This window comes from Phodopus roborovskii, unplaced genomic scaffold, assembly GCF_943737965.1.
Source record: "Phodopus roborovskii unplaced genomic scaffold, PHOROB, whole genome shotgun sequence".
In the NCBI taxonomy this organism is placed as follows: domain Eukaryota; kingdom Metazoa; phylum Chordata; class Mammalia; order Rodentia; family Cricetidae; genus Phodopus; species Phodopus roborovskii.
In genome coordinates, this window is record NW_026126547.1 from 15663887 (window position 1) to 15690300 (window position 26414).

The 26414-nt window shown below is 35.9% G+C and overlaps 1 protein-coding gene across 5 annotated transcripts in view; it reads left to right on the forward strand.

Annotated features, from left to right (window-relative positions):
- Nucleotides 1–26414, forward strand: part of Usp34 (ubiquitin specific peptidase 34) — a 186190-nt gene that overhangs the window by 105960 nt on the left and 53816 nt on the right. For 4 of the 5 annotated variants that reach the window (XM_051200494.1, XM_051200497.1, XM_051200496.1 and 1 more), the window contains 11 exons: nt 5797–5997; nt 8260–8342; nt 13346–13386; nt 13535–13659; nt 15039–15191; nt 16058–16162; nt 18133–18188; nt 18282–18402; nt 19607–19790; nt 20179–20342; nt 23197–23262. In XM_051200494.1, the coding sequence (XP_051056451.1) occupies nt 5797–5997; nt 8260–8342; nt 13346–13386; nt 13535–13659; nt 15039–15191; nt 16058–16162; nt 18133–18188; nt 18282–18402; nt 19607–19790; nt 20179–20342; nt 23197–23262 (1299 nt within the window). The remainder of the gene's footprint in view (nt 1–5796; nt 5998–8259; nt 8343–13345; nt 13387–13534; nt 13660–15038; nt 15192–16057; nt 16163–18132; nt 18189–18281; nt 18403–19606; nt 19791–20178; nt 20343–23196; nt 23263–26414) is intronic. The other variant, XM_051200495.1, reaches the window with a different exon arrangement.

Consider the following 26414-nt stretch of genomic DNA (forward strand, 5'->3'; position numbering starts at 1 on the left):
TTCCAGGTATGTGTTACCATACCATCAATTTTTTGTTGTTGTTTTTTTAAAAATGATTCAGCTGGGAGTGGTGGTGCACACCTTTAAACCCAGTACTTAGGAGGCAGAGGCAGGCAGATTTTTGAGTTCCAGGCCAGCCTGGTCTGTAGAGCTAGTTCCAGGACTGCCAGGGCTACACAGAGACACTCTGTCTAAAAAAAGAAGTAAGAGTGATCAATTCTTATATATTTGCTTGCTTGTTGTAGTACTGGGAATTATTAAATGTAGGCTTTTTTAATGCCCGAGAAGTCTTTTGTTTTGTTTTTATTTTTCCGAGACAAGGTTTCTCTGTATAACTTTGGAACCTGTCCTGGAACTTGCATTGTAGACAAGGCTGACCTGTTTACTTACAGATCTGCCCACCTCTGCCTTCCGAGTGATGGGATTAAAGGTATATACCACCACTGCCGAGCCAATAATGTTTTTTGAAATAGGGTTTCTCTGTGTAGTCTTGGTTGTTCTGGAACAGGACCAGACTGTTATTCAACACACAGAGATCCACTTGTTCTGCCTATTAAGTGCTGGGCTTAAAGACATGTGCCCCTACTACCAAGCTCCAAGAATTCTTTTACCATTGGCTTCTTTCTAAAGTAAATAGCTTCAGTGTTTTAAAATTGTTCTTTTGTTTTGACATATTCTGCCTTTATGGCAGCTGTACACCAAAAGTGTTTCTAGACCGTAAGGATTGATCTTCCATGGGATCAAGAAACTGAGAATAATAAACTTTTCCATTTTACAGTAATTAGAAGTTTCTCCAGTTATTTTTATAATAATTCACCAAAGTATTGGCCTTCATTTACACTGCTTTAGTATTAGGAAAAGAAACTTGTTAGTGCAACATTCACAACTTTATGATTTATGCAGCAGTGTTGTCCAATCTTTTCAACTAAATATAAAAAAAAGGGGGGCATTTGTTTGTTTGGTTGGTTTTGTTTTGGTTGTGGTTGTTTGTTTGTTTGTTTTGTTCGTTTTTTCGAGACAGGTTTCCCTCTGTGGCTTTGGAGCCTGTCCTGGATCCTGCTCTTACAGAGCTGAACTCAAACTCACAGAGATCCACCTGTGTCTGCCTCCCAAGTGCTGGGATTAAATGTGTGAGCCACCAAAACCCAGCCCAATGTATATCATTTATATTGGGAATTTCAAATGAGGTGTTAACTTGTTTGTACTAAGGTTTTCGAATTATGTGGTGCAACAAGTCAGCATCAGTTTTCTGGTGATACTTTGTTCTACTTTGTGCAGTTGATTCTTTCCCTGCAGTTTTTTAAGGTTCTTGGTGACTGGCAACAAATTTAGGTTACTAGATTTTTATGACAAATAAATGTCTTTTCTTTAATCACTGTGGCAAATTGCTCGCCCCTCACTTTGTTTTTTTAAGAGTTCCAAATTAAAAAAAAAAAAATAGGAAACTTAAAAATTATTTCCCCAGTGTTAGTGATCTCTTCAGCATCTTTTCTGTGGTATTAGTCATTTGTGAGTGGGTACATATGTGTATGTGTGCACATTTGTGATTGCACCTGTGTATGTCCATACCTTTTCAGTCATTTAGGTGAATATTTATCAGTTGATGAGTATTTGTAGTGTTTCTACTTGTTGCTCCTATCAGTATGTTGCTATGATTATGGCATGGCTTGGTGTTTACTTAGAAGTATACTTGATTGCTGGATCCAGTATTAATTGTGTTTAATATTTTAAGGATCATCCAAGCATGTCTACTATTTATGTTCCAACCAGCATTGTATATCCTAGTTTCCATACTAAGGTTATTTATTATTTTCACAGCCTACGGCCTGTGAAATTAATATGTTCCCCTGGTGTTTATTTCTGTTTTCCTAATAACCAATGTGATTAAGAGCTTTCTCTGTTTCTATTGGTCATCTTGTTACTTCATTTCCATACAGGTCAATTTAGGCCTATTGTACCTTGATATTATTGAGTCTTAAATGTTTAGTTTGGATACTGATTTCTTAGCAAGCAGGCTTTAGCACATTTTCTGCCAGCGAGTGGCTAATTTTCCATTTCCTGAAGTGCTACATGCAAGGTATCCTAATTCTGGTTGAGTTGTGTGTCTCTGTGACACTAGTGCTTTTGTGGTATTGTGTAATTCATGGTGGTGAAGATTGATGATCATTTTCTAGTTTGAATTTGTATTTAAGGCTTCCATTGATTTTTAAGTAGTTCTATTCATGCAAGTCATCATGCAGAAATTTGAAGAGTGTTGTAGTTTTGGAAGCATCTATCCTTGTGAAATGTTCAAGCATATTTAAAAATGCAGAATACATTTCACCTCCAAGGTTCTGCTTGCTGCTTGTTTTATAAACAGTTTGCTTCCAATAAAGCTGCTCTGAAAAACTTAATTTGCTTTCTCTTACCATAAAAAATTTATAATTGGAGCAGTACATAAATAATCTTTTGTATTTCCTTTTTCTTTCAGTATGGTTTGATGTTGCAGAATATAGGTCAGCAGTCAGTGATTTCTTTATTGTTGATAGTGATTAGTTTATATGACATACTGCAGTTGTTTATCAACTTGCTTGTTGATGGACCTTTGAACCTTCAGTTTTAGTTTGTTAAGGTAAAAAAGCTATAAACATTCATGTATAAGTTTAAGTGAAAATTTAAAGTTTATCATAAGCTGCCAACAGGGAAGATCTACATTAAAGGAATCTCATTTACTCTACATTCTTACCAGTAATTGCTTTTGATTGAGTTTAAAATATGAGACTTTTTTTTGTTTGTTTGTTTGTTTGTTTGTTTGTTTTTCAAGACAGGTTTTATGTATGTAGTCTTGGCTGTCCTGGAACTCAACTCAACTCTGTATACCAGGCTGGCCTTGAACTCACAGAGATCTTCCTGGTAAATGATTTTGGCTTCTATATTGATGGGTTTTGTTTGTTTCTCTGAGACATGGTCTTGTTTTGTAGTTTAGGCTGAACTTGAAGAAGTTTCATTCTGCTTCTTTAGCCTCCTGTGTTTGGGGAACTTTCTGCATGGTTTGATACTATCTTTTTTGAGGCAAGAGGGTGTTTTAAATTCTGGGTTAGTTTTCAACTCCCTATATAGCTGAGGGTGATCCTAAACTCTTGTCTTCACCTCTCTAGCACTGAAATTATAGGTGTGAACCACCATATTTGCTTTTTGCTGTGCTGTGAATCCAGCTATGGATTTTGTGCATGCCAAGGAAGTACTCTTTATTTAACTGAGCTACACACAGGGTCCTAAACAGTATTTCCCCATTGACTTATTTATTGTATATTTAGCTTGTGCATGTTACATGATTGTCCTTTTGCCTTGGCCTGCCCATGGAGGTCAGAGGATAACTTGAGAGTTGATTCTTCTACTATGTGAGTCCCAGGGATTGAAGTCAGGTCATCAGGCTTGGTGGCAAGCACCTTTACCCACTGAGCTTATCCCACCCAGCCTAACAGTATCTTTTAAGAAGTGTTTTTAATTTCACAGAACATCATATATGATTTAAGAAATGTGTAAAAAAAATCACAAAGTTTGTTCCTACTATGCTTTTTCTTGTGTGGGGTGGAAATGTGTATGTTATATGCATGTGTATCTGCTAGGCTCTCCAATGTACCTGTTTGTGGAGGTCAGAGGTTTACCTCTTGTGATTGTTGCCGTACACCTTAGTGTTTTGACTCAGGGTTGGTCATTGAACCTTGAGTTTACTGTTTCATCTAGTTGGTTGAACAGCGAACCCTCTGGATCGACTGCCTTCTTCTACATTCTCACTCCAGCTAGACATACTGTAACATGTTTTCACACTTGACTTTTATGTAGGTCTTAATGGATCTGAACTTAGTTTCTCTTTTCTGCACAGGAAACACTTTACTTATCTGGCCATCTTTCCAGTCCTTTGTCCTGTTTACAATTTTCTTTGCTATGTATAGTGTTTGTTATATTGCATTTGATTTAACATCCGTATGTAAGAAATAAGTTTATTGGTTTATTTACTTATATAACCATCTAATTTTACTAGTACCATTTGTTGAAAATAATTTTTAATTTGAATTTTATTGATGAGATTTTAAAGTTTAGTAACATGACATTGCTATTGCTCAAGAAAGGATGCTTTTTCTCTGGTAGATAGATGTAATTGTACCACTTAGCATTGGACCTAGGAGACTAGGAGGCCAAGGATTTATTGTAGTGAAACTTCTGAAATCTGCTGTATATAAATGGTGTTTGAATGAACTTGTTTAAAGAAAGTTTCTTGAGTTGTTATTCATTGTATTATTATACTACTTACTCTACTGAATGATTATTTATATTAAATACATATATGGTAAGTGTAAGATTTTTTCAGTTGGAGTGTCCTTTAGAGTAGTTGGGAATCCCTATGGTCTGAAAATATTAAGCTTGGTCTACATAGCAAGTTCAGGTCAGCCAGATCAACAACAGTGAGACTAAGTCTTTTTAAAAAAAAAAATGGCTAGTATTGAGTAACCATGTGTAATAATTTATTCTGCAGTTCATTGTATTGGTGTGTGGGCTATCAGCTCTTTGTTGTTTTGAAATTACTTGGCTTGGAACTCACTATGTAGATCAAGCTCCAGCCTTGAACTCAAATGCACCTGCCTCTCTGCCTTCTAGGTGTAGTGATTAAGTATGTGCACAACCATGCCTGGCCCTTTGTTAGCATTTTTAACAATTTTTAAAAATACATATTTTTCAAAATCCATGTGAATATCTACTAAGTATATTTTATAATAATTTAATGGAAAACAAATGTGTTATTTCTAAGTTATTATATGTATATGTGCTGTTAACAATTTGTATTTTAAAATTAAAGTAATACTAGTTATAGCTTTTGAATGCAACACTTTCTCTACTGACTACTGTATTTGCTCTTGAGTTCATGTCAAGTGTCTAGAACCTGCAGTGAAAACTAGCTGTAAATCAGAATGAAATGTATACCTTATTTGATTAATCAACAACTCTAGCCTTGTGAATTGTATGTAGGAATTAGCTGTCTATGGTGAGAAGATTGTTGGAGTATTTTATGTTCTGACTCTTTATCCTTTGTTGTTGTGTTATTTTAGTTTTTGTTTCTTTTTTTTTTTTTTTTTTTTTTTTGGAGACAGGGTTTCTTTGTGTAGCCCTGGCTGTCCTACAATTAGCTCTATAGACCCAGCTGGCCATGAGCTCACAGAGATCTGCTTGTCTCTTCCAGACTTTATTCTTACTTCTAAGATTGAAGTAAAGTATGCCCATGGGGTATGCTGAGCTGAAAGCTGTTTACTTATGAACTATTGAATTAATGTCCACTTGACAATATTATGCTATATACAAAAAAGTAATTTTCTCTCTGGTGTGCTATATATAATTACCCCTCTCAATTAAGTATACAGATTGAGTTATAAATTCTAGATGGAGAAGTAAAACTACTAGCCATGATACTGTGGCAACCAGAGGAATGGTTTAATGACCTCTTGGTAATTAAAATAATTCCTATGAAAACTATCTTTAATCTATTAAAAATTACTGTTTTAAACGTAGAACTTTCTTTGCCACATTTATGAACTCAGTGGGAAGGAGTTCATTTTAAAAGTTTCATTTTTATAATGGTGCATTTTCTTAAAATAAAGTCACATAATTTAAAAAAAAAAAGTCATGTAGCACATTGGGAAACTAGCCTTTTTCTTTTTTCTTTTTCTCTTTTCTTTTTGTCTTTTAATTTTGAAGTTGGATAGTGATCATACTTATTACATAAATGAAAATAGAGAGCTGACATTGTTTTCTTGTTCACAGTGGCAGCTAGATTGTCTTGCTTGCTTGCTGAAACTAATCTGCCAGTTTGCAGTAGATCCATCTGATTTGGATTTAGCTTATCATGATGTCTTTGCCTGGTCTGGCATAGCTGAAAGCCACAGGAAAAGAGCCTGGCCTGGAAAATCAAGAAAAGCTGCTGGTGATCACACCAAGAGTCTTCATATACCCCGATTAACAGAGGTAAAATTCAGAAGTTCATTAAGTTGTTCTAATGAATTAAATAAAAGGTTTGGTTTTTACAAAGGGAAGAAATACACTAACACGTAAATACTGTTCTAGATTACTGTGAAACTACCTAGCAACTACAGCAGTGTTACGATTTATAATTGTAGTGATGCATTGGTAATAATTTTCAATTCTTCATTAACAGGAATGCATGATGTCACATTTTAATATGTTACTTAACCTTACACTTACACATGTTATTGGAACTTAGTAACTTAACATTCTGCGTATATCAGAGTCCATTCAGAAAAATAGGGGAACCATACTAATTATTTCAACACAGGAAATATAATAAAATATGGATTTCACACACGTGTGTTGAAGTGCTTAAAAATCAAAGGGAGTGTAGAGGTAACCCAGGCAAAGAACTGATTTAGAGCCAGATGTAGATCACTGTTGGAGTTATTAAGCAGTCAGAAGCTTACCTGTTGTAGTGTATTTAGGCTTCTAAAAATGGGGTTTTGCTCAACTATTTGATTCTCAGAGGATGCTAAATAAAAACTGGCAAAAGGAGTCCTTTAGGAAGTTGAAGTGGGGGCTGGAGAAGTGACTCAGGATTAAGAACACTTCTCTCTTTTTATGATAATACTTTTTTTATTTATATTTGAAACAAGCTTGTTTTACATGTCAATCCCAGTTCCCTCCCTCTCTCCCACTTCTCTTTTAGAAGACTTTAATTTTGTTCAGCATCCTGCTACACGGCTCATAACTGGCTCTAGAGAGATCCAGTGCCCTACTTTGACCTCTTTTTGTACCTGTATGCATTTGATGTGTACACACACAAGTAAAGAAAAAGTAAAGCCTGTCTCTTTTGGATAAATCCCTCTGGAACATTACTCACAAGAAAAACAACCATGGCTACAATCTAATGTGGCAGGTCCTAGTAGGAATCCAGCTGTCAAGGGAAGACTTGCTTGTAATGTCCTAGCTTTAGTATTTGACAGAAAAGTGTTTGATTTAGAGATGTAGAAAAACAATATAAAAACCAGCACATCGTTCAGCCTAGATAGAGCTCATAGGCCAGGTATGGTGGTGCACATCTAGAGTAGAGGCAGGTAGGCAGATCTCAGGGGATCATCCCAGCCAGAGCTACATAGAGAGATCCCATCTTTTGGGGGGGGGGGGAGGCAGAGAAGAGAAGAGATCATTTTGACTATTCTTTGTTCAGATAATCAGATGTTTGTCCTTCATGTCTGTTATTGGAGATGTGGAAAGAGACTAAGATTACTTTTTAGTGAAATCTCTCTCTCCCTTAAGAGGCACACCTTATCTCATACATGCCTGAGAACACAATAGTAACAAATTGGTACAAATAGAGTAATTTGGTTAATACAAGATTTGGAAATCATTGGTATAACTGGGAAACTAAATTTCACTTTTGCAATATTAGGGGTTAAATTGGAAAATTAATCTTTCTTAGTATTATAGATTCTTTGTATCTCTTAAATATGAAATGTTTCATGAATTCTAAATGCATTCCCAAGTGTTACATAGTGGGAGATATGCTTAATAATTTCTTTAATGTTTCTATTATGTTTTTGTTAGAAGAAACCTTTCACGTCATAACATTATCAAATTGATTGTGATTCTTTCCATTAGCTTCAGAAATGTTTTCCTTAAAAAACTGTTTACTTTTTTGTATATGAATGTTTTGCCAGTATGTATATATGCACCACACACATGCCTGGTGACCAAGGCATACAGTTCTGAGCCCCCATGTGGGTTCTGGGAACTAAACCTGGGGGCCCTCTTCAAAAACTGCAGGTGCTTATAAGCTACCTCTCTAGCCTCTTACTAAATAATTTTATCTTTATTGATATTAGTAATTTACAGGTATTTGTATAATTCAAGTACTGATATAAAATACACGTAGGGAGGTTTTTAAGAATGATTTGCTTTTAAAATACATTCAACAACATGGCTATTGAAAAAAAAGTTAGAATATACGAATGAACTTTGCCTCTAGTCAAACAGAACTGCCATTTGTCCATGTACACACTTCTTTTTTTCAGAGGTGTTTTTTAAAATTAGGTGTTATACAGCCAAGAGACATTCATGTAAATATTTATTAACTAATTTTCTAAACAACCGTAGCTTAGTATGCATATCATGCCCATGAGAAATAAAACTTGCTATTGCATGAGTTTCAGGGAGGTGGGGATATGAAGGTTCATTTTGTGTTTTGCTCTATTCAAAGATGATGTTTTTGTTTTAAAGGTGTTTCTTGTGCTTGTCCAAGGAACCAGTTTGATCCAGCGGCTTATGTCTGTTGCTTATACATATGATAATCTGGCTCCTAGGTATGCATTTTATGCTTTACATTTATGTATATGCAGTTATTAAACTTCATTTTTGAACTGGGTATGGTGGCACACACCTTTCAGTATTCTGGAGGCAGAAGCAATGGGATCCCTATGTGTTCCAGGTTTATATAGTGAGTTTCCTGTCTCAAAAAAGGAAAAAGCAAAAACAAACAAACAACAACAAAACTAGCTTTCATTCTGGGCTGGGGAGATGGCTATGTGAATAAAATTCTTACTATTGCAAATATGAGAACTTCAGTTCAACTACAATCCCCTATATAAATGTCAGGTTCTATGGCACACACCTGTCATCCTACAGCTGGCTGAGGCAGGGGTAGGAGGGTTCCCCAGAGCTCATTCAGTTTACCCAGCACAGCAAGACTCAGCCATGCTTGTATGTACATCATAAACATTAATTAACACAGCAAATGTCCACTTCATTTTGAAAAATAAGTTAACGCAAAAGCTATTAGGGTTTTATAATGTGTTACCCTAATTCTTACCTAGACTTGCTTATCTTGTTAACATTTGTCAAACTTAAGTATTCGTCAGTATTTTTGTATTTGTTTCTAAATTCTAAGGAATTTCATGAATGTGTGTTCTAGACACTGTGTCTATCTTGATATTTGTCTCTTAAAATTAAGGATATTTTCTTAATAACTAAAGAGTATGTCTGTGTGCCTGTACGTACACTAGTGAATGTAGTGTCAGCAGAGATCTGAAGATTTCCAGTCTCCTGGAGCTGGAATTACAAGTGCTTGTAAGTTGCCTAATGGGTGTGCTAGTTACCACATTTGGGTCTTCTGAAAGAGCAGCAAATGCTTTTAGCTACATTGGATGTGGAAAGATGGCTCAGTGGTTAAGAATGTTTACTGTTTTGAATGTATACTGTTTTTGTGGAAAACTAGAACATCCATGCCTTGAAACTCACAATTACCTATAGCTGTACGTCTGGGGATATGGTAACCTCTTCAGGCCTCTATGGGCATGTGTACACAAACATATGTGTGCCAGTGCACATACACACACTTAAAGATAGACCTTTAAGAAATACATTGATATGTTTGATTTTTTTTAAAAAAAAGTAGTGTGGGCTGGAGAGATGGCTCAGTGGTTAAGAGCACTGGCTGCCCTTCCCGAAGTCCTGAGTTCAATTCCCAACAACCATATGGTGGCTCCCAACCATTTATCGTGGGATCTAATGCCCTCTTCTGGCATACATGTATGCAGCACTCATACATAAATAAATCATAAAAAAAAAAAAAAAGTAGTGACAGGCACCAGAAAAGCATTCTACCATAAATTAAGTCCTCAAGCCCTTGTTAATATGGCTAACTTCATACTGAGGCCTCAGGAAGGTGTGGATATATTACTGCTTTCAAACAGCATATCTTACTGAAATAAAAATTCACCTTTTCAGTCAGGCTAGTTTGCCTGCATGTTTTAGAGCTCTGCCTGTCTTTGCCCTCCTATGGTGACATTACAGCAAATGCATCCATGCCTTTTATTTTACTTGTTTGCTTGGGATTCAAACTCAGATATTCATGCTTGCAGAGCACTGACCAATTGGGCCACCTCCCTAGTCCCCTAATGGTTTGTTAATTTATTTTTGGTTCAGCATCATGTGAAGCTATTAGTTTAATGTCATACTTCTTTTTTCTTAAGTAGGGATATTTTCTTTCATAATATTGATATTTTAGTAATATAGGCTATTTTTTCCCTCCTTCCCTTCCTATTCCCTCCCTCCTCTCTCTCCCTTCCTCTGTTGTGTTCTGTTCTCTGTTCTGCTCTGTTCTCCTCCTGTTCTGCTCTGTTCTCCTCTGTTCTGTTCTCCTCCTGTTCTGTTCTGCTCTGCTCTGCTCTGCTCTGCTCTGTTCTTCTCTGTTCTGTTCTGTTCTCCTCCTGTTCTGTTCTGTTCTGTTCTGTTCTCTTCTGTTCTGTTCCTGTTCTGTTCTGTTCTCCTCCTGTTCTGTTCTGTTCTTTTCTTTTCTGTTCTGTTCTCCTCTGTTCTTTTCTGTTCTGTTCTGAGACAGGGTTTCTCTGTGTAACAGCTCTTGTTCCCTGGAACTTGCTTTGTAGACTGAGCTGGCCTTGAACTCAGAGATCCACCTGCTTCTGCTTCTGAAATGCTGTGATTAAAGGTGCTTTCTCTGTTGAAGCATGATCTTGCCAGCTCTGTCTAGCCTCAATCTTAGAGTTATACTGCCTCAGCCTGTAGAATTCTGGGAATCCAGCCATGTCCCCTTTATGCCCAATTTAAGTCAGTTTGTTTTGTTTTAGAACATTCTCACTTTGGGTCTTACACTATTAGTAGTAATAGTACAGAAGTGACATGTTTTTCCTAGTACATTCTGATGATGCCATTTAGTCTATTGATGATACTAATTTTGATAGTTAATCTGGCTTGTTCCCATTTTCTTTGCTAAAAAACGTCTTTTTTAGTAAGCTGTCAGTGTGAAGACATGAGGTTAGAAACTTACTATTTTCTATAAAACCACAAAACTTCAATTTCCTTGAGCTTTTATCAGTAATTTTTCTTCAGATATTAACATTTTTTTTGGCTAAATGTTGATTTTCCTAATTATTGGTATTACTTCATTGTCTATTGTTGGACAAACTATTATATAAGGAGAAACATTTTCTGTGTTATTCGTCTAGTGTTATGTTAATTTTGATTTATAGTTTTGAAATATTTATTTTGCCAGGTGTGGTGGCTCATACCTTTAATCCCAGCACTGGGGATGCAGAGGCAGGTGGATCTTTGGGTTCAAGGCCAGTTTGATTTATAGAGTGAGTTCCAGGACAGCTAGAGATACACAGAGAAATCCTGTCTCAAAAACAAAAGAAAAAAGAAATGGATGGATTAATATATGGAGATCTAGTTGTGTGTCTCATATAGTCGTAGAAATTATGTTAGACTGTGAAACTAATTTTCAAATATTTCATAGCATGGTTTATTGGACTGAACTTCGTTGTATACAAAGAGTACACAAAATTGGTGTGATCATTCTTCAAAACAAAACAAAACAAGATCCATTCCAAAGAGTTAATTACAATCTCTGTAATACTTCTTCACTCCTCATGGCCTCTTCTGTTGCCTGAGGTTTATGCTTGTAATATTTTTAAAAGCCCTCATTTAACAGAACTAGAAGGAACCTTTCACCTGTTACTAAAGTTTTTCTAATGCATAGATGAGCATTAAAAATAGAGATATGTATAGATCTCTCTTGAGGTAAGTGTATTATTGTGTTAGTATGGGTTATAAAACTAAATATGAGGGCCAGGTATATGGGTACAACTTCCATAATGTCAGCTACTTTGGAACCTGAAGTTCAAGAATATTGTGAGCTCAACACAGGCCTGAGCTGCATCAGAGATCCTGTTTTTTATAAAAAGCAAAACAAAAATAACAAGGATGAGCAAGATGGCTCAGTGAGTAAACACACTTGCCACCCAACAATTCATGCTGACACACATCCACACAATGGTAATCAATTACAAAAACAAACAAACAAAAAACCTGAGGCTGGAGAGATGAAACAGTGGTTAAGAACACTGGTTGCTCTTTCAGAGGACCCAGGGTCAATTCCCAGCACCCACATGGCAGCTCACAACTCTCTGTACCTACAGTTCCAGGGGATCTGGCACCTTTACAGCAGTGCACATAAAATAAAGTTAAAGCTTTTAAAAATAACCCACTAATCCAAATATCAAAATTTTTGATTAATATATTAATGTCTTTTTTTTAGATGTATAAATGATTTTTAATTTTTTTAAAAAATTCATTTTGGCTGGGTGGTGGTGGCACACACCTTTACTCCTAGCACTCAGAAGGCAGAGGCAAGTGGATCTCTGTGAGTTTGAGGCCAGCCTGGTCTACAGAGCTAGTTCCAGGACAGGCTCCAAAGCAATACAGAGAAACCCTGTCTCAAAGAACCAAACAAATATTCATTTTGAAAGGCCAACAATATTGATGAGAGAGGGTAAAGGTGGTAGACCACCTAGGACCCACATTGTGGAAGGAGAGACCTCACAGGAGCCTAGCGAGGCCAAAATTCTACCTCAGCCTCTTGACTCGCTGGAATTACAGGCCTATAGCAGAAGCCTCTTAATTTGTTTTTTATTTGAAACAAGCTTTTATTTTTTGTAGCAAGGACCAAACCCAGGGCCTTTCACTGCGTGGTACTTCAGTCTGGGTTTTTCTTTTTTATTGTCTATCAATTAGCCATGCGTTTATTATTTTTGTTGTTTTGGTTTTGGCTTATTTATTTTAGACAGGGTTTCTCTGTAGATTTGACTTCTGTCCTAGAACACGCGCTGTAGACCAGGCTGGCCTAGAACTCACAGAGATCCGCCTGCCTCTGCCACCCAAGTGCTGGGATTAAAGGTATGTACTAGCACTGCCTTGCTACTTATTTATTTTTTATGGTTTTTCAAGATGGGGTTTTCCTGTGTTACAGCCCTGGAACTCAACATGCTGACCTCTCTGAAGTGCTAGGAATAAATGCTTGTGCCACCAAACCTGGACCAGTCAGTGTGTTTTTATTGACATGTAATTATTATGCTATGTAATAGATCTTAAAATTTATTCCTCTTCTGAGAAAAAAGCTATTATTATTTTGGTTTTTTGAGACAGGGTTTTCTCTATGTAGCTTTGTAGACCATGCTGGCCTCCAACTCACAGAAATCTTCCTGCCTCTGCCTCCCGATTGCTGGAATTAAAGGTGCTGCCCAACTCATCTTCTGAGGTTTCTTACCCTTTGACAATAACCCCTTATACTCTCCTCTTCTTATATCCTGTCCTCTGAAAACCGTCTTGTTGCTCTGCCAAGAATTTAATTTATTAGGGGTTTTTAAATAGGTGATACCATAGTCTAAGTAGTCATTTCATTAAATCTTATTTGGAGTGAAGTTACAAATTTTAAAGAATGTATAGTAATTTTTTTTTCATTACCAATTTAGTGGTGATGGCATATATATATATATTTTTTTTTTTACAGAGTTTTGAAAGCTCAGTCTGATCACAGGTCTAGACATGAAGGTAAGAGCTCAACAAAGTTCATTGTGTATTTAAGTGTAAATTTTAGTAAATAGAGTGTATAATCAATATGGTGAAATATTTTGTATTTAATAATGAGCATTGTGTCTTTATTAATACAAACCTATATAATACCCTTATTTTCTTTTAGTTTCCCATTATTCAATGTGGCTTTTGGTGAGCTGGGCTCATTGCTGCTCTTTAGTGAAATCTAGCCTTGCTGATAGTGACCATTTACAAGATTGGCTAAAGAAATTGACCCTCCTTATTCCTGAGGTAAGGAAAAAATATATATACAGAGAGAGATTGGTTCTTCTTCTTTTACAAGATCCAACGGTGAAGAAACGATCATGATTCTATCGATTGTTACATAATTTGCTTACCTCTTAGATGAATGTGATAATTTAAAAAGTATGACTACTATATATTGTGTCATTTATATTTGTCATTTTTTAAAATTGTCTTTTAGTCTGTCTGTCCCACGTGGCTTAATGTACCAACCATCTGGACAGTTCACTTGGAGTTTGTGAAATGTTCTGACTTAAGTACTTTCATAAGTTCTGGTTCTAAAAATATTTTTGTCTTGTAATATATATTGTAAATAGCATAATTATGGAAACCTCCTTTAATCCTAAATTTTTACCTGTATATTTTTAAATTTGTTTCTGCTTTATAGACATAATTAGGTGCTTCTTTTACAAAATGTAAGCATACACTTCCAGGCAGTATTGGCTACTTTATGATTATATGTTGTTTATATGCATATGTGTATAATCAGAATATTATGTTTACAGTTCCCATCTAGGGCTGCTGATGTGCTATGTGCAAGGCTTTGTGTTCAGTCCTCAACAAAATGTAAATCACATAAACAAGTCAGCTAGCTCTGTGGTCATGTGAATATGTACTCCCACACTTGGAAAGTGTAGACACGAAGATAAGGACTTCTAAGCTAGCATTTTGGGTTACCATAGGCAACGTTAAACTCTATTTCAAACAAAAAGTTATCTAAAATTATTTCTACTAACATTATCCCCCTTCCCTCTCCTTTCTCTTTTCTCTTCATGTCTTTTATCCCTTTCCCTTTTTTTCCCTTTCCCACTTCTTTCTTTACACACACACACACACCTACCTATCTACTCTTCTTCATATATTCCTTTTCACTTCCTCCCTCCCTTGCTCCCGGGTCTCAAACCGAAGGCCCCATACATGCTAGATATATATTCTACTGCTGAATTACATTTCCCAGGGATTCTTTCTCTCTCTCTCTCTCTCTCTCTTTCTCTCTCTCTTTCTCTCTCTCTGTCTCTCTCTGTCTCTCTCTGTCTCTCTCTCTCTCTCTCTCTCTCTCTCTCTCTCTCTCTCTCTCTCTGTGTGTGTGTGTGTGTGTGTGTTTGAAGACAGGGTCTCATGTTGTCCAGTCTGATCTCAAGATTGATAATGCAATTTAAGGATCAGATTAAGTTTTTGAGACCTCAAGTGTGGCCTCCAACCCACTGTGTAGCTGAGCATAATATTCCAGTGACAGTATTATAAGCCTGTTCCATTACTAAAATGCTGGTGATTGAAGTCAAGTCAAACTCTTATTAACTGGGCTATATCACTAACCTGAGAATAGCTTTTTAATACTCAGATTATCCCATTTTTTTCCCCTTTAGACTGCAGTTCGCCATGAATCATGCAATGGTCTCTATAAGTTATCTCTGTCAGGCTTAGATGGAGGAGACTCAATTCATCGATCTTTTCTTCTTTTGGCTGCCTCAACCTTGTTGAAATTCCTTCCTGATGCTCAAGCACTGAAACCTCTAAGGGTAAGATTTTACCTTGCTGCAAATTTATTATTGTGTACATTATTCTTGTAATTATCTCATGAGTTTCTGATTCTCTTCTCTCCACTTCTAGAGTTCTGGTCTTATGGATACACACCATGATGCCTGTTTAATCATAGCACTCTCATTGTTACAGCTATTAACATTATCTACATGATTGGATTTTGGTTTCTTGTTGTCTGCCATGAGAATGCTATTATTTTTTTTAATCTAGTGTAAAAGCTTAACTTTGTAAAAGCTTTTTACCACATAATAAATTCAGAGGGTTGTTAATGAAGAATTTTTAATAATTTACAAAATTTATACTGTTTGCATATTTTTCTTCTCTCTCTCTCTCTTTCTCTCTCTCTCCCTCTCCCTCACTCCCTTCTCCCTTACTCCCTCACTCCCTTACTCCCTCTCTTCTCCCTTTCTCCCTCTCTCCCCCTCGTCCTTCCCTCCCTCCCTCCCTTTCTTCCTTTTTGGTTTTTGTTTTTTTTTTGTTGTTGTTGTTGGTTTTTAGTTTGGTTATGTTTGAGACAGGATTTCACTGTGTACCCCAGCCTGAGCTTGAACTAAAGGATGTCTGCCAGCCTTTGACTCAAAAGTGCTGGGATTAAATGTGTGCACCACCATCCCCAGTTAAGATTGTTTTTGTAAAAGTTATCTACTCTTTTAAATACCATGATATTCTTTCTGATTTTCCTTATCTTCAGATTTTATGATTTTACAGAATTCAGCAGGAATTCATCGTTTCTTAGAGTTTGAATGCTATTTAGTTGTATAGGCATTTAATTCTATAAAGTCTATACTTGCTCAAATACATTATAATTGTAAAAATGATTTCACGTTATAATTTGTTTTAATAGATAGATGATTATGAAGAGGAACCAATGTTAAGACCTGGATGTAAGGAATATTTTTGGTTGCTATGCAAATTAGTGGACAACATACATATAAAGGATGCTAGTCAGGTATGTTCAGAAAATTACCTATTAAGTTATTAATAGATCCCAAGTTATACATGTGGATCGTCATGGTTTTACTTATCCTTTCAGTTGAGAGTGTGTTTATTAATGTGTAAGTTGCAGGTGAAGTCCTAACTTTGCTGTTATATTAATACTCCTCTGTTATACTCTAGGTCCTTTCTTATTTTTTCTTTGACTTTAATTTTATGTCTTAATTTATAAGCATCTATAAGTACTCTTGACCAATCTAAGATATGTAAAAGCTTAATTGGAAAGTGAGATATATATTGTAAACACTTTTCCTTTCTAAATTATGCACGCCAGCATTAATGCAGTACCCATGAAAGCCAGGAGAGGGCATCTCATTACTTCGAGCCCTGATTCTCAACCTGTGGGCCCTTGTGAGTCAGCTATCCTTTGTAGTAGAGATTTATATTATAGATTCATAACAGTAGCAAAATTATAAAGTAACGACAAAATAATTTTGTGGTTGGTGGTCACCACAAAATGAGGACCTGTACTGAAGGGTGGCAGCTCTAGGAAGGTTGAGAAGCACTGTAGGGCCTAGACCTTTAGTCGTAGGTGTTGGTGTACTCTTATTGTGGGTCCTGGAGACCAAACTTGGGTTCTCCGGAAGAACATCATGTTCTTAACCCTGAAGCCATTTCTCCAGTCCTGAAATTGGTGTTTGAAGTTGTATGTGTATCTTTTTATAATAACAGGTGGGTTTAGAGTCCTGATATGTAAACTAAAAGTTTATGTAAATATGGGAAGATTAACAATTAAGTTTCAATTGAAATCATTTTAAGATAAGAAATTAAAGTAACATTTCATTTCAGACATATAAGTTATGGGATTAAATGTGTATCCCATCACACCCAGCTACAAATAAATATTTAGATAACTTTTGAAGATAAAGTTGCCACATAGATTTTCCATTTTCTTTCTAGAAATGTATCTATACTAATTCTAAGGAAGTGAGAATAACATAAGGAGGATCTGTTTCAATATTTGGGAAGCATTTCTCTTTTGTATGCATAAAAATAAAAGTATAGAATATACACAATATAAAAATAGCCTGTAGTGCTAATACTATCTCATTTTTAGTTTTACAAGTAACTTGGCAAAGTCTTTTCATTTGGGAAGTATTTACAAAATTAATATTGAACAAGTTTTTAGTTAATTGCTACTTTTTAAATACTGATATCAGATAAGCAATTTTCTTTTACATCTGGTATTACCTACCTATTTACTTATTACGTTAATGAACAAGTTTTAGTTCTAGTCAAAGTAATTTTCCTTTTAGAGCTGTAGTTTCTTTGAGAGCTGTCTTAGATTGAGTTCAGTTTATAAAACCTGTTTCTATTTTGTTTCTTCAGTTATAAAATTAAACATGGCATAAATTAACTGTAATTTTTAGTTCTTTATTAAAACTTTGGTCCAGTATGCTTACAGTGGAAACAAACGTTAGGACTGGGACCAATGTACTGTGGTATTGCACATCACTAGCCTATGTTTAAATTACATCTTGAAAAATGTAGCTTCTTCTCAGTTGCTTACTGTTCTACCAAATTTAATACTGTGGCTATCATAATCTATCATCATCATTATTCATGACAGGGTTTCTTTGTGTAGCCCTGGTTGCCATGGAGCTTGCTCTATAGACCAGGCTGACCTCAAACTTACAGAGATCTGCCAGCCTCTGCCTCCTGAGTACTTAGAGAGACCAAAGGGGTATATTACTGTGATTTATTTTTGATGGCACTGTTGTTAGTGATGCATTTAAAATTATTGTTTTTTTTTTCTTTAAATTGATATCATGTAGAAGAATGGATACTTTGAATTTATAACTTAATTTGCAAAATGCAACTTTTATTAAATATAAGGAAATAATTTGCTTTTCTAATCTGTTTAACACCAAAACCAAAAATCTGTATTTGAATTTTGTTCCTTTTTGTTTTTGTTTTTTTCTTAAGACAACACTCCTCGATTTAGATGCTTTGGCAAGACATTTGGCTGACTGTATTCGCAGGTAAAATCTGATGCAGAATTGATAATTACATTATTGAGCAAAGATTTTAAAAAATCTTTATTTTATCTTTGCTTGTGTTCTTTTTATTAATAGCAGGGAGATCCTTGATCACCTAGATGGTAATATAGAAGATGATGGGCTTTCGGGACTTCTAAGACTTGCAACAAGTGTTATTAAACACAAGCCACCCTTCAAGTTTTCAAGGGAAGGACAGGTATGTTTTAAAATATGCAATTGAGGCTTTTTACATTGTGTGTTTTGTTGGTTTACAAAAATATGTCCAAACAAATTTGCTAGAACTTGATGATGGAATCTGAATTAACATTGAAAATAGGAAGCTTAGACTATATATTTAGAACATAATTTTTTTTTAATTCCTGTTACTTAGCAGAATGTAGTAGAATGTCTGCTTTAATGTTTCCTATGTAAATTTTTTAACGTTTTCTCTTGTGCTCTAATATCCTTAGATAGTGATAATCATGTCTGTGGAGGTAAAATGATTAATTCTCCCTGTCCTATGTTTCCAGTTAATGATTTTCGAGATTTCTAAAAGTAAAACAAATGTTTAGCATAAACATGTAGTCAGGTACAGTGAGCCACTTCTGTCACTGAAGGAACATCTGATATTACAAGTCAAATTTTCAGACTTCAACCAAAGACCAGTCTTATTAAAAAATGGTATTTGAATGTTCATATATTACAGTGTTCTGCTCAGTACCCTGTGTGGTATTATACCCATGTAAATACGCTAGTAATTCTTGGAATGTGTAAGAGATAACCAGGTGAACGAAAAGGCAAAGGGAAAATAATGAGAAAAGATGAGGTGGATATGAAGTTTCTTTCTTAGTTGAGGAACTTTCAGCAGTTGATGGCTGCTGTCAGAGGGACAGCCCTATACCCATGTCCACAGCAGCACTATTGTTCCTGAGTGACTGTCCCTCAGCTTGGGTGAGGTACTGCTGTTCTTGCTGTTAACCAGATGGAGAAGCTCCCATAGGACTTGACAAATAGGGAATAACAAGGCCTAATAGAATCTCTTGGCAATTTACAAATGAAAAATAATAATAACGTGCCCCTTCCATTCCATTTTCTCCAAGAAAAAGTAATATTGGTAAGATTTTTCAGATGATGATAATGATGTATAATACCGTTATGAACTTTTTGGTTTTTCGAGACAGGGTTTCTCTTTAGCTTCGGAGGCTGTCCTGAAACTCGCTGTGTAGACCGGGCTGGCCTCGAACTCATCTGCCTTTGTCTCCTCAGTGTTGGGAGTAAAGGAGTGCGCCACTACTGCCCAGCCTGCTATAAACTTTTAAATTGCAGTTAGCCCATTATCCATTTTCTTTTTTGTGTTAATATATTTGGAATATAATTGATATCCAAGTTTAGATAAAACCTGCTTTCTTCTTACCCCCTAGGAATTTTTAAGAGATATCTTCAATCTTCTGTTTTTGTTGCCAAGTCTAAAGGACCGGCGGCAGCCAAAATGCAAATCACACTCTTCAAGGGCTGCTGCATATGATTTGTTGGTAGAGATGGTAAAAGGGTCTGTTGAGAACTACAGGCTAATACACAACTGGGTTATGGCACAGCACATGCAGTGTAAGCATTCTTTTTTTTTTGATACTTCTTTATAGAATTGAACCACGAAATGAAAAATCAAATGATGTTGTTTAACGAATCTGCTTTTCACATACTTTGTTACACTTTGATAAAATATTTGGCATTCCTTTTTAATAGAGAAATGTAGAAAATCTTGAAATACTTTAAATAATTGGGCTTTCTTTGCATAAAATAATGTAATACCAAGCTTTACCTGTTGTTTGAATTTTTATAATTAATTAGTTTTAAAGTATGTTTTTACATAATTAAATTTTTAAATTATAATATTCTATACGTCTTATTTAGGTAATTGATGGAGGTGGTAGTTGCTAATCAGATCAAGATGTGTTTAAGTTTGTTTGGGGGTATCTTCTCCCTCTTTTATCAGCAGCCCATGCACCTTATAAATGGGACTACTGGCCTCATGAGGATGTGCGTGCAGAATGCCGATTTGTTGGCCTAACTAACCTTGGAGCTACATGTTATTTGGCTTCTACTATTCAGCAACTTTATATGATACCTGAGGCAAGGCAAGCTGTCTTCACTGCTAAGGTAGAGTTTCAAAATATAAATGAAGTAATTATTCATAAATCTTCGTTTAATGTAATAATATATTGCTTAATACCAAGAACATGGCTAACTTAGTATATTTTAATTTTATTTACACTTACTTGATTCATTATGTGGAATCATTTAATTCTCAAAGTACAATATAGTTTGTAGAGTTTATTACTCAGTATGCACAGTTAATATTGTAGTTCAATAAAAATAAATACATATTTTAATCACATAAAATTAAGTAAACATTCAAACAAGCAGAGTAATAATCAGATATTGATTTTGTTTCTTTTATTCCTAGCTCAAAATAATGTGTTTATGTACCTACTTTGAGTAATAAGTGCTTCATGGTTTTTGTTTGTTTTTACATCTGATTTTATGCCTTTTTTGAATGGCCTTCAAGTTAACCCAATTTATATTATACTCATATGAGTTTAGGTTTAGTTATGTTGGATTTAAAAATGTAATGTCTATATTGATTAATGATAGCTAACAATAGTTCCATAGTAGGTTCATTTAATTTATAGGAACTCTTGTAACTAAATTGAGTGGGCACATTTGTTTTGTAAAAGCAGGAGGTGCCAAAGAATCGTGTTTTCAGTGATACCCCCTCCCCCCCAGATACTGACTTGGTTGTAACTTTTGATACTTTTTTGTGCATGTTAATGAACACTTTAAAATTTTAGCATTGTCTATAATTAGTATCAACAGAAAGAACACTAGATGTGCTTATTTTGAGTAGATCTTTTAAGTCACATTTTCAGTTAAAAACTACACCGCAGGACTAAAGAGGTTTATATCACTTCCTGTTCTTCCAAAGGCAAGTGTTCAGTTCCCAGCACCCATGTCAGGCTACTCAGAGCTCCTACGTCCTCTTCTGTTCACCACAGACACCTGTTCTCATTTCCCATGTGTAGACACAAACACACAACAGAATCAAAAATAAAATAAATTTTAATTGAATCTTGATCTACATAACATTATGTATTTTTAAAAATTGCTTTACATAGCTAGGTATGGTAGTGTGCACTTTAAACTCAACAACTGGGGAGTCTGAGATGGGTAGATCTCTGAGATTGAGGGAAGTCTGCTGAGTTACAAGACACAGAGAAAGACCCTGTATCAAAAAAGAGAACATTTATCTATTTTATCTTTATGAAAAGTTCTCTTGTGCTATGTCCTAGAGCAGTCTCAGACTCACTTAAACAGTTTTAGTTGAGGGTAAACTAAACAGTTTAGTTCAACTGCTCTTATCCCTCAAGTTCTGGAATTGCTTTCTGAGGTAGCACTTTTTGGAAATTTACATTTTAAGTGACTTCATAATCTTATGAAATATCTGGACTGTCATATTGAAAGTATGAATACTATAGGTTTTTGTTTTTGTTTTTTCCTAATTTGTTGATCCCTTTTATTCCGACCTATTACAGCTATAAAACTTTTTTTTTTTAATATATCCTGGACAGATTGCGCTCTCTTTTTCTCTTAATCCTTACTGCGTATCCTTAACAAGCTCTTAAACAGCTACACCATGTTATTTTTATTCTTGACAAGATTGGCACAAATAACTGTTATCATTCTGAACAAATGGTAGAGTTAATATGCCATAATACTCGAGTAGCTTCAGAATTAGTTAATAACTTGCAATGGTGGTAAATCCTCCCTTATTGATTTAATACTGGAATTGAAGTTTAACCTCGTCTACTTGGTGTTTGATGAGCCTGTGTTCAGAACTAACTCCCGTAGGCATGGAGGCATACTGTGATTCAGCACTTGAGAGGTGGGAGTAGGAGAATTCCAGTTTCAGGCTGTCTTAGTCGCTGTTGTTTTGCTATGAAGAGACACTGTGAGCACAACAACTCCTATAAAGGAAACATATAATTGGGGCTCACATACAATTTCAGAACATTAGTCCATGGCAGGGAGCATGGTGGCTGCATCTGGATTCACAGGTAGCAGCAGGAAGAAAGAAAGGAGAGAGAGCCACTGGGTCCAGCTCGGGCTTTTAAATCATAAAACCCACCCCTAATAATGTATTGCCTCTAAGTCCTCACCTCCTCATCCTTACAAACAGTGACACTCTCTAAGCATTCAAATATATGAACCTATGGGGGCCATTCTTATTCAAAGCACCACATGGGCTATTGTCATTTTTTTAAGGGAGAATGACTATTTCAGGAAAGAGCTTGGTTGCACAAGCCACAACATTCTGAATTTGACACTTAGCACCCATGAAAAAAAAGCCAGGTATGGTGGTGCCCATTGTGATATTGTTGGGAGGAGATCTAGCCAAAGAACAGTCACAGTGGCATGTATCAAAAAATAGGGTGACAGCTCCTGAAGTCAACACCATTGGCTGACTTCTGGCTTCCACCATATGTATACAACACTCACAAAATAATAAACTAAAAAATAAGTAAAAGCAATTAGGTTGTAAGCATAGCCATATTTCCCAATCCTGGTTTGTAGTGTTTTGATGTTTATAGATGGTTTATAAAATCATGGACAATATTCCTCTTTAGTGTTGAAGTATACTGTTCCAGAAAAAGTAAAGATATAATTGATACAAAAATGTGATTTGTAATATATGCAATAGCTTCTGTAAGGGAATTGTAGAAAGCAATTTTTAAAAATGGTATCTCTCCAGTTTCCCATCAGTGGCCATCACTGTATATCTTGTAATGGAATGATTTCCCAAGGATATAATGATGATGACAGAGTGAAATATGAGGTGTTTTCTTGTATAGAGAAACAAGGATAAAGAGGGTTGGTATTTAGCACATTGTAGGTCTACTAGGAAATCCAACATGTCACCATTAGTGTTCTGACCAAGTTTCTTCTTGACTTTCAGTATTCAGAAGATATGAAGCACAAAACCACTCTTTTGGAGCTTCAGAAAATGTTTACATATTTAATGGTATGTTTGAAAATGTGGAGAAAAACTATCTTTTAACCAAAAAAAAAAAAAAAAAAAAAAAAAAATCTATGATAGTGACCATGAAGATTGTAGGGTTTTTGTTAAGACGTATTGTTTTCAAATTGATTTCTTTTTAGTTATTTCTCTTCCTTAACAATCACAAGTGAGTTACCTATGTTCTGTTCACTTGTCATTTATTTCTAGTCTTTTTTTCCTACCTGGTTGTTAGAACTAACCTGTTAGTTAGAATTTCTATTGCTGTGATAAAATACCACGACCAAAAAGCAAGGTGGGGAAGAAAGGGTGTATTTGGCTTCCACATTATAGCCCATTGCTGAAGGAAGTCAGGACTCAACCAGAGCAGGAACTTGGAGGCAGGAGTCGATACAGAGGCCATAGAGGAGTGCTGCTTACTGCCTGGTTCAGCCTGCTTTCTTATAGAACCCAGGACCACAACCCAGAGATGGCCCTACTCACAGTGAAGTGGACCCTCCCCCATCAATAAATAATTTACAAGATGCCCTACAGGTTTGCCTACAGCCTGATCCTTTACCCCAACTGCCCTGACACAGGGTTCTCTGTGTAGCTCTGGTTGTCCTAGAACTCACTTTGTAGACCAGGCTGCCCTAGAACTCACAGCCCTTCAAAATGCTGGGATTAAAGATATGCACCACCACCACCCAGCTGGTTTACCTCTTTTATGCAGGTTTTTTAACTGATTTATCTTTGTTCCTTTTAAGTTTTGGCATCATAGTGGTAAAAGTATTTAATATTTTAAAAAAAGATCTTAAGCCGATGGTACATGACTTTAACTCCAGCTGCACTTGGGAGGCAGAGGCAGGCCTGGTCTAGAGATCAAGTTTCAAGACAGCTAGGGCTACACAGAGAAACCCTGCCTTAAAAGAGCAAAGATCTTTTTTTATATCAATACCTCACTTAAAACCATTTAGTTCTTCTTAAAAGATTGTTGCATTTGGTTCGTAACACTCATATAAGTTCAAAGTTGCTTATAAATCTAGCTCTGGCTTCCTTGGATAAACACACATACATAAAGTTTAAAATAAAAAAAATAATATTTTTTATGATTTTATTTTTTTGGGGCAAGGCAGGGTTTCTGAATGTAACAGCCCTTGCTGTCCTGGAATGTAGACCAGGCTGGCCTTGAACTCTGCTGGGATTTAAGGCATTTGCCATCACCACCTGGTCAGCATCTATCAAACTTCCTTCCTTCCTTCCTTCCTTCCTTTTCTTTATACCTTTTTTTATTTTGCAATTATAATTTTTAGTTACATTTCTCTCTTCCCTAACCCTTCCTCTAAGTTTTCCTATATATACCTCCCTGCTCTCCTTCAATACATAGCCTTTCCCCCACCAGTTGTTATCACATGCATATATATGTCTCTCTCTACATACATACATACATACATACATACATACATACATACATACATCAACACATCAACAAAACCTATCCAGTATATATAATGATACGTCTATATATGTTTCCAGGGCTTACCACTCCTTCCTCCCTTTTTTCCTTCCTTCCTTCCTTCCTTCCTTCCTTCCTTCCTTCCTTCCTTCCTTCCTTCCTTCCTTCCTTTGAGACAGGGTTTCTCTGAAGCTTGGAGCCTGTTCTGGAACTTACTCCGTAGACCAGGATGGTCTCGAACTCACAAAGATCTGCCTGTCTCTGCCTTCTGGTGCTGGGAATGAAGGGAAATGCCATCAACACCTGGCTCAGTGCTTACTGTTTACCACTGAACAAGCACATGCACATAGGTCACGATAGAAAATACTTTTTAAAACATTTATTTCTTGTTTATGTGCAATATTGTATTTATGGTCTTGTTCATGCCACTCATCCAGTTGCTTTCCCACTTGTGCAGGTACTAATGCATCTCTCTTGTCTTTACCATTTTCTTCCTGATGTCTAGTCAGCTAGAGACCTTATATTCCACAAAACATTTTGAAATCTCCATGCTTCTCTTCTTGTTCTGATATTGAAGTTTACCTGTGACAATCTTCAGGACTGATGTCATATATATTTCTGAATAAGTGTATTTTTTCTTTTCTTTACTTTTTTTTTTTTTAAAAAAAGATTTGAAAAGAAACTAGTTTGATGCTGATTTTTAATATCATCTTGTTTTGGGGACAGGGTGTTACTATATAGGTAGGTAGGCTTTGTACTTAAAATCCTGTCCCAGCTTTGTGAGTGAGTAATGGCAATACGGGCGTATCACCACTATGTCTTGATTTTTAAGTTTTTCTTTTAAGAAAGATGGAACATTTTTCAAATGACAAAAATCAGAAACTGCTGTTTAAACTACTCCTTTGCCCCCCCTACCCCCCCACCCCCAAAAGGGTTTCTCTGCACATAGATCAGCCTTGGCTGACCCTGAACTCACTCAATAGACTAGGCTGACCTCAAACTCAAGAGATCTCCTGCATATGCTTCTGCCTCCAGAGTGCTATGACTAAATGCATGTGCCATCTCACCCAGCTGTTAGGGGTTGTGTTTTTCCCGCCGATCTGAGCCCAAATAATACACAAAGACGCTGTATTAGATATAAAGCTGTTAGCCTGTTACTAGCATTTCTTATTGGCTGGCTCTGTCTCAAATATTAACCCATTTCTATTAATCTAAGTACTTCCACGTGGTCTTACCTTACCAGAGAGAGGGGCTGGTATTCTGCTCTCTCCGTCTTCCATCTTGAATCTCCTCCTTACTCATAACACCCAGCTTTAAACTAAACTACTTTTAATAGCATTGTATAAAGATCAGTGTACCTAAAATTTTCTCTCTTGCAAATAATTAAAACCCAAGTCCCTTGAGTTCCAGTAGTGATTTCATAAGGTTAACTTTTTGATCTCAACACTAGGACCATTAAAATACAAATGCAATTCAACTCAAGAAAAAGTTGAAAGTAGGGAGATTATCAGGAAAAAGTGTTGTGTAGCTGAGTGTAGTGGAGCACTTCTCCAGTCCTAGTACACAGAAGGCTGTAATAGATGGACAGTTATTTTAAAGTCTGTTTGGGCTACATAGTGAAACCAGGTATCAAAGGGCAGGGAACAGAAAAAAAGTTTATCAGTTGCTTTGCTGTTTTGAATTTGGTTTTTATCTTATTTTGTGCAGGGGCAGAGATTGTTTT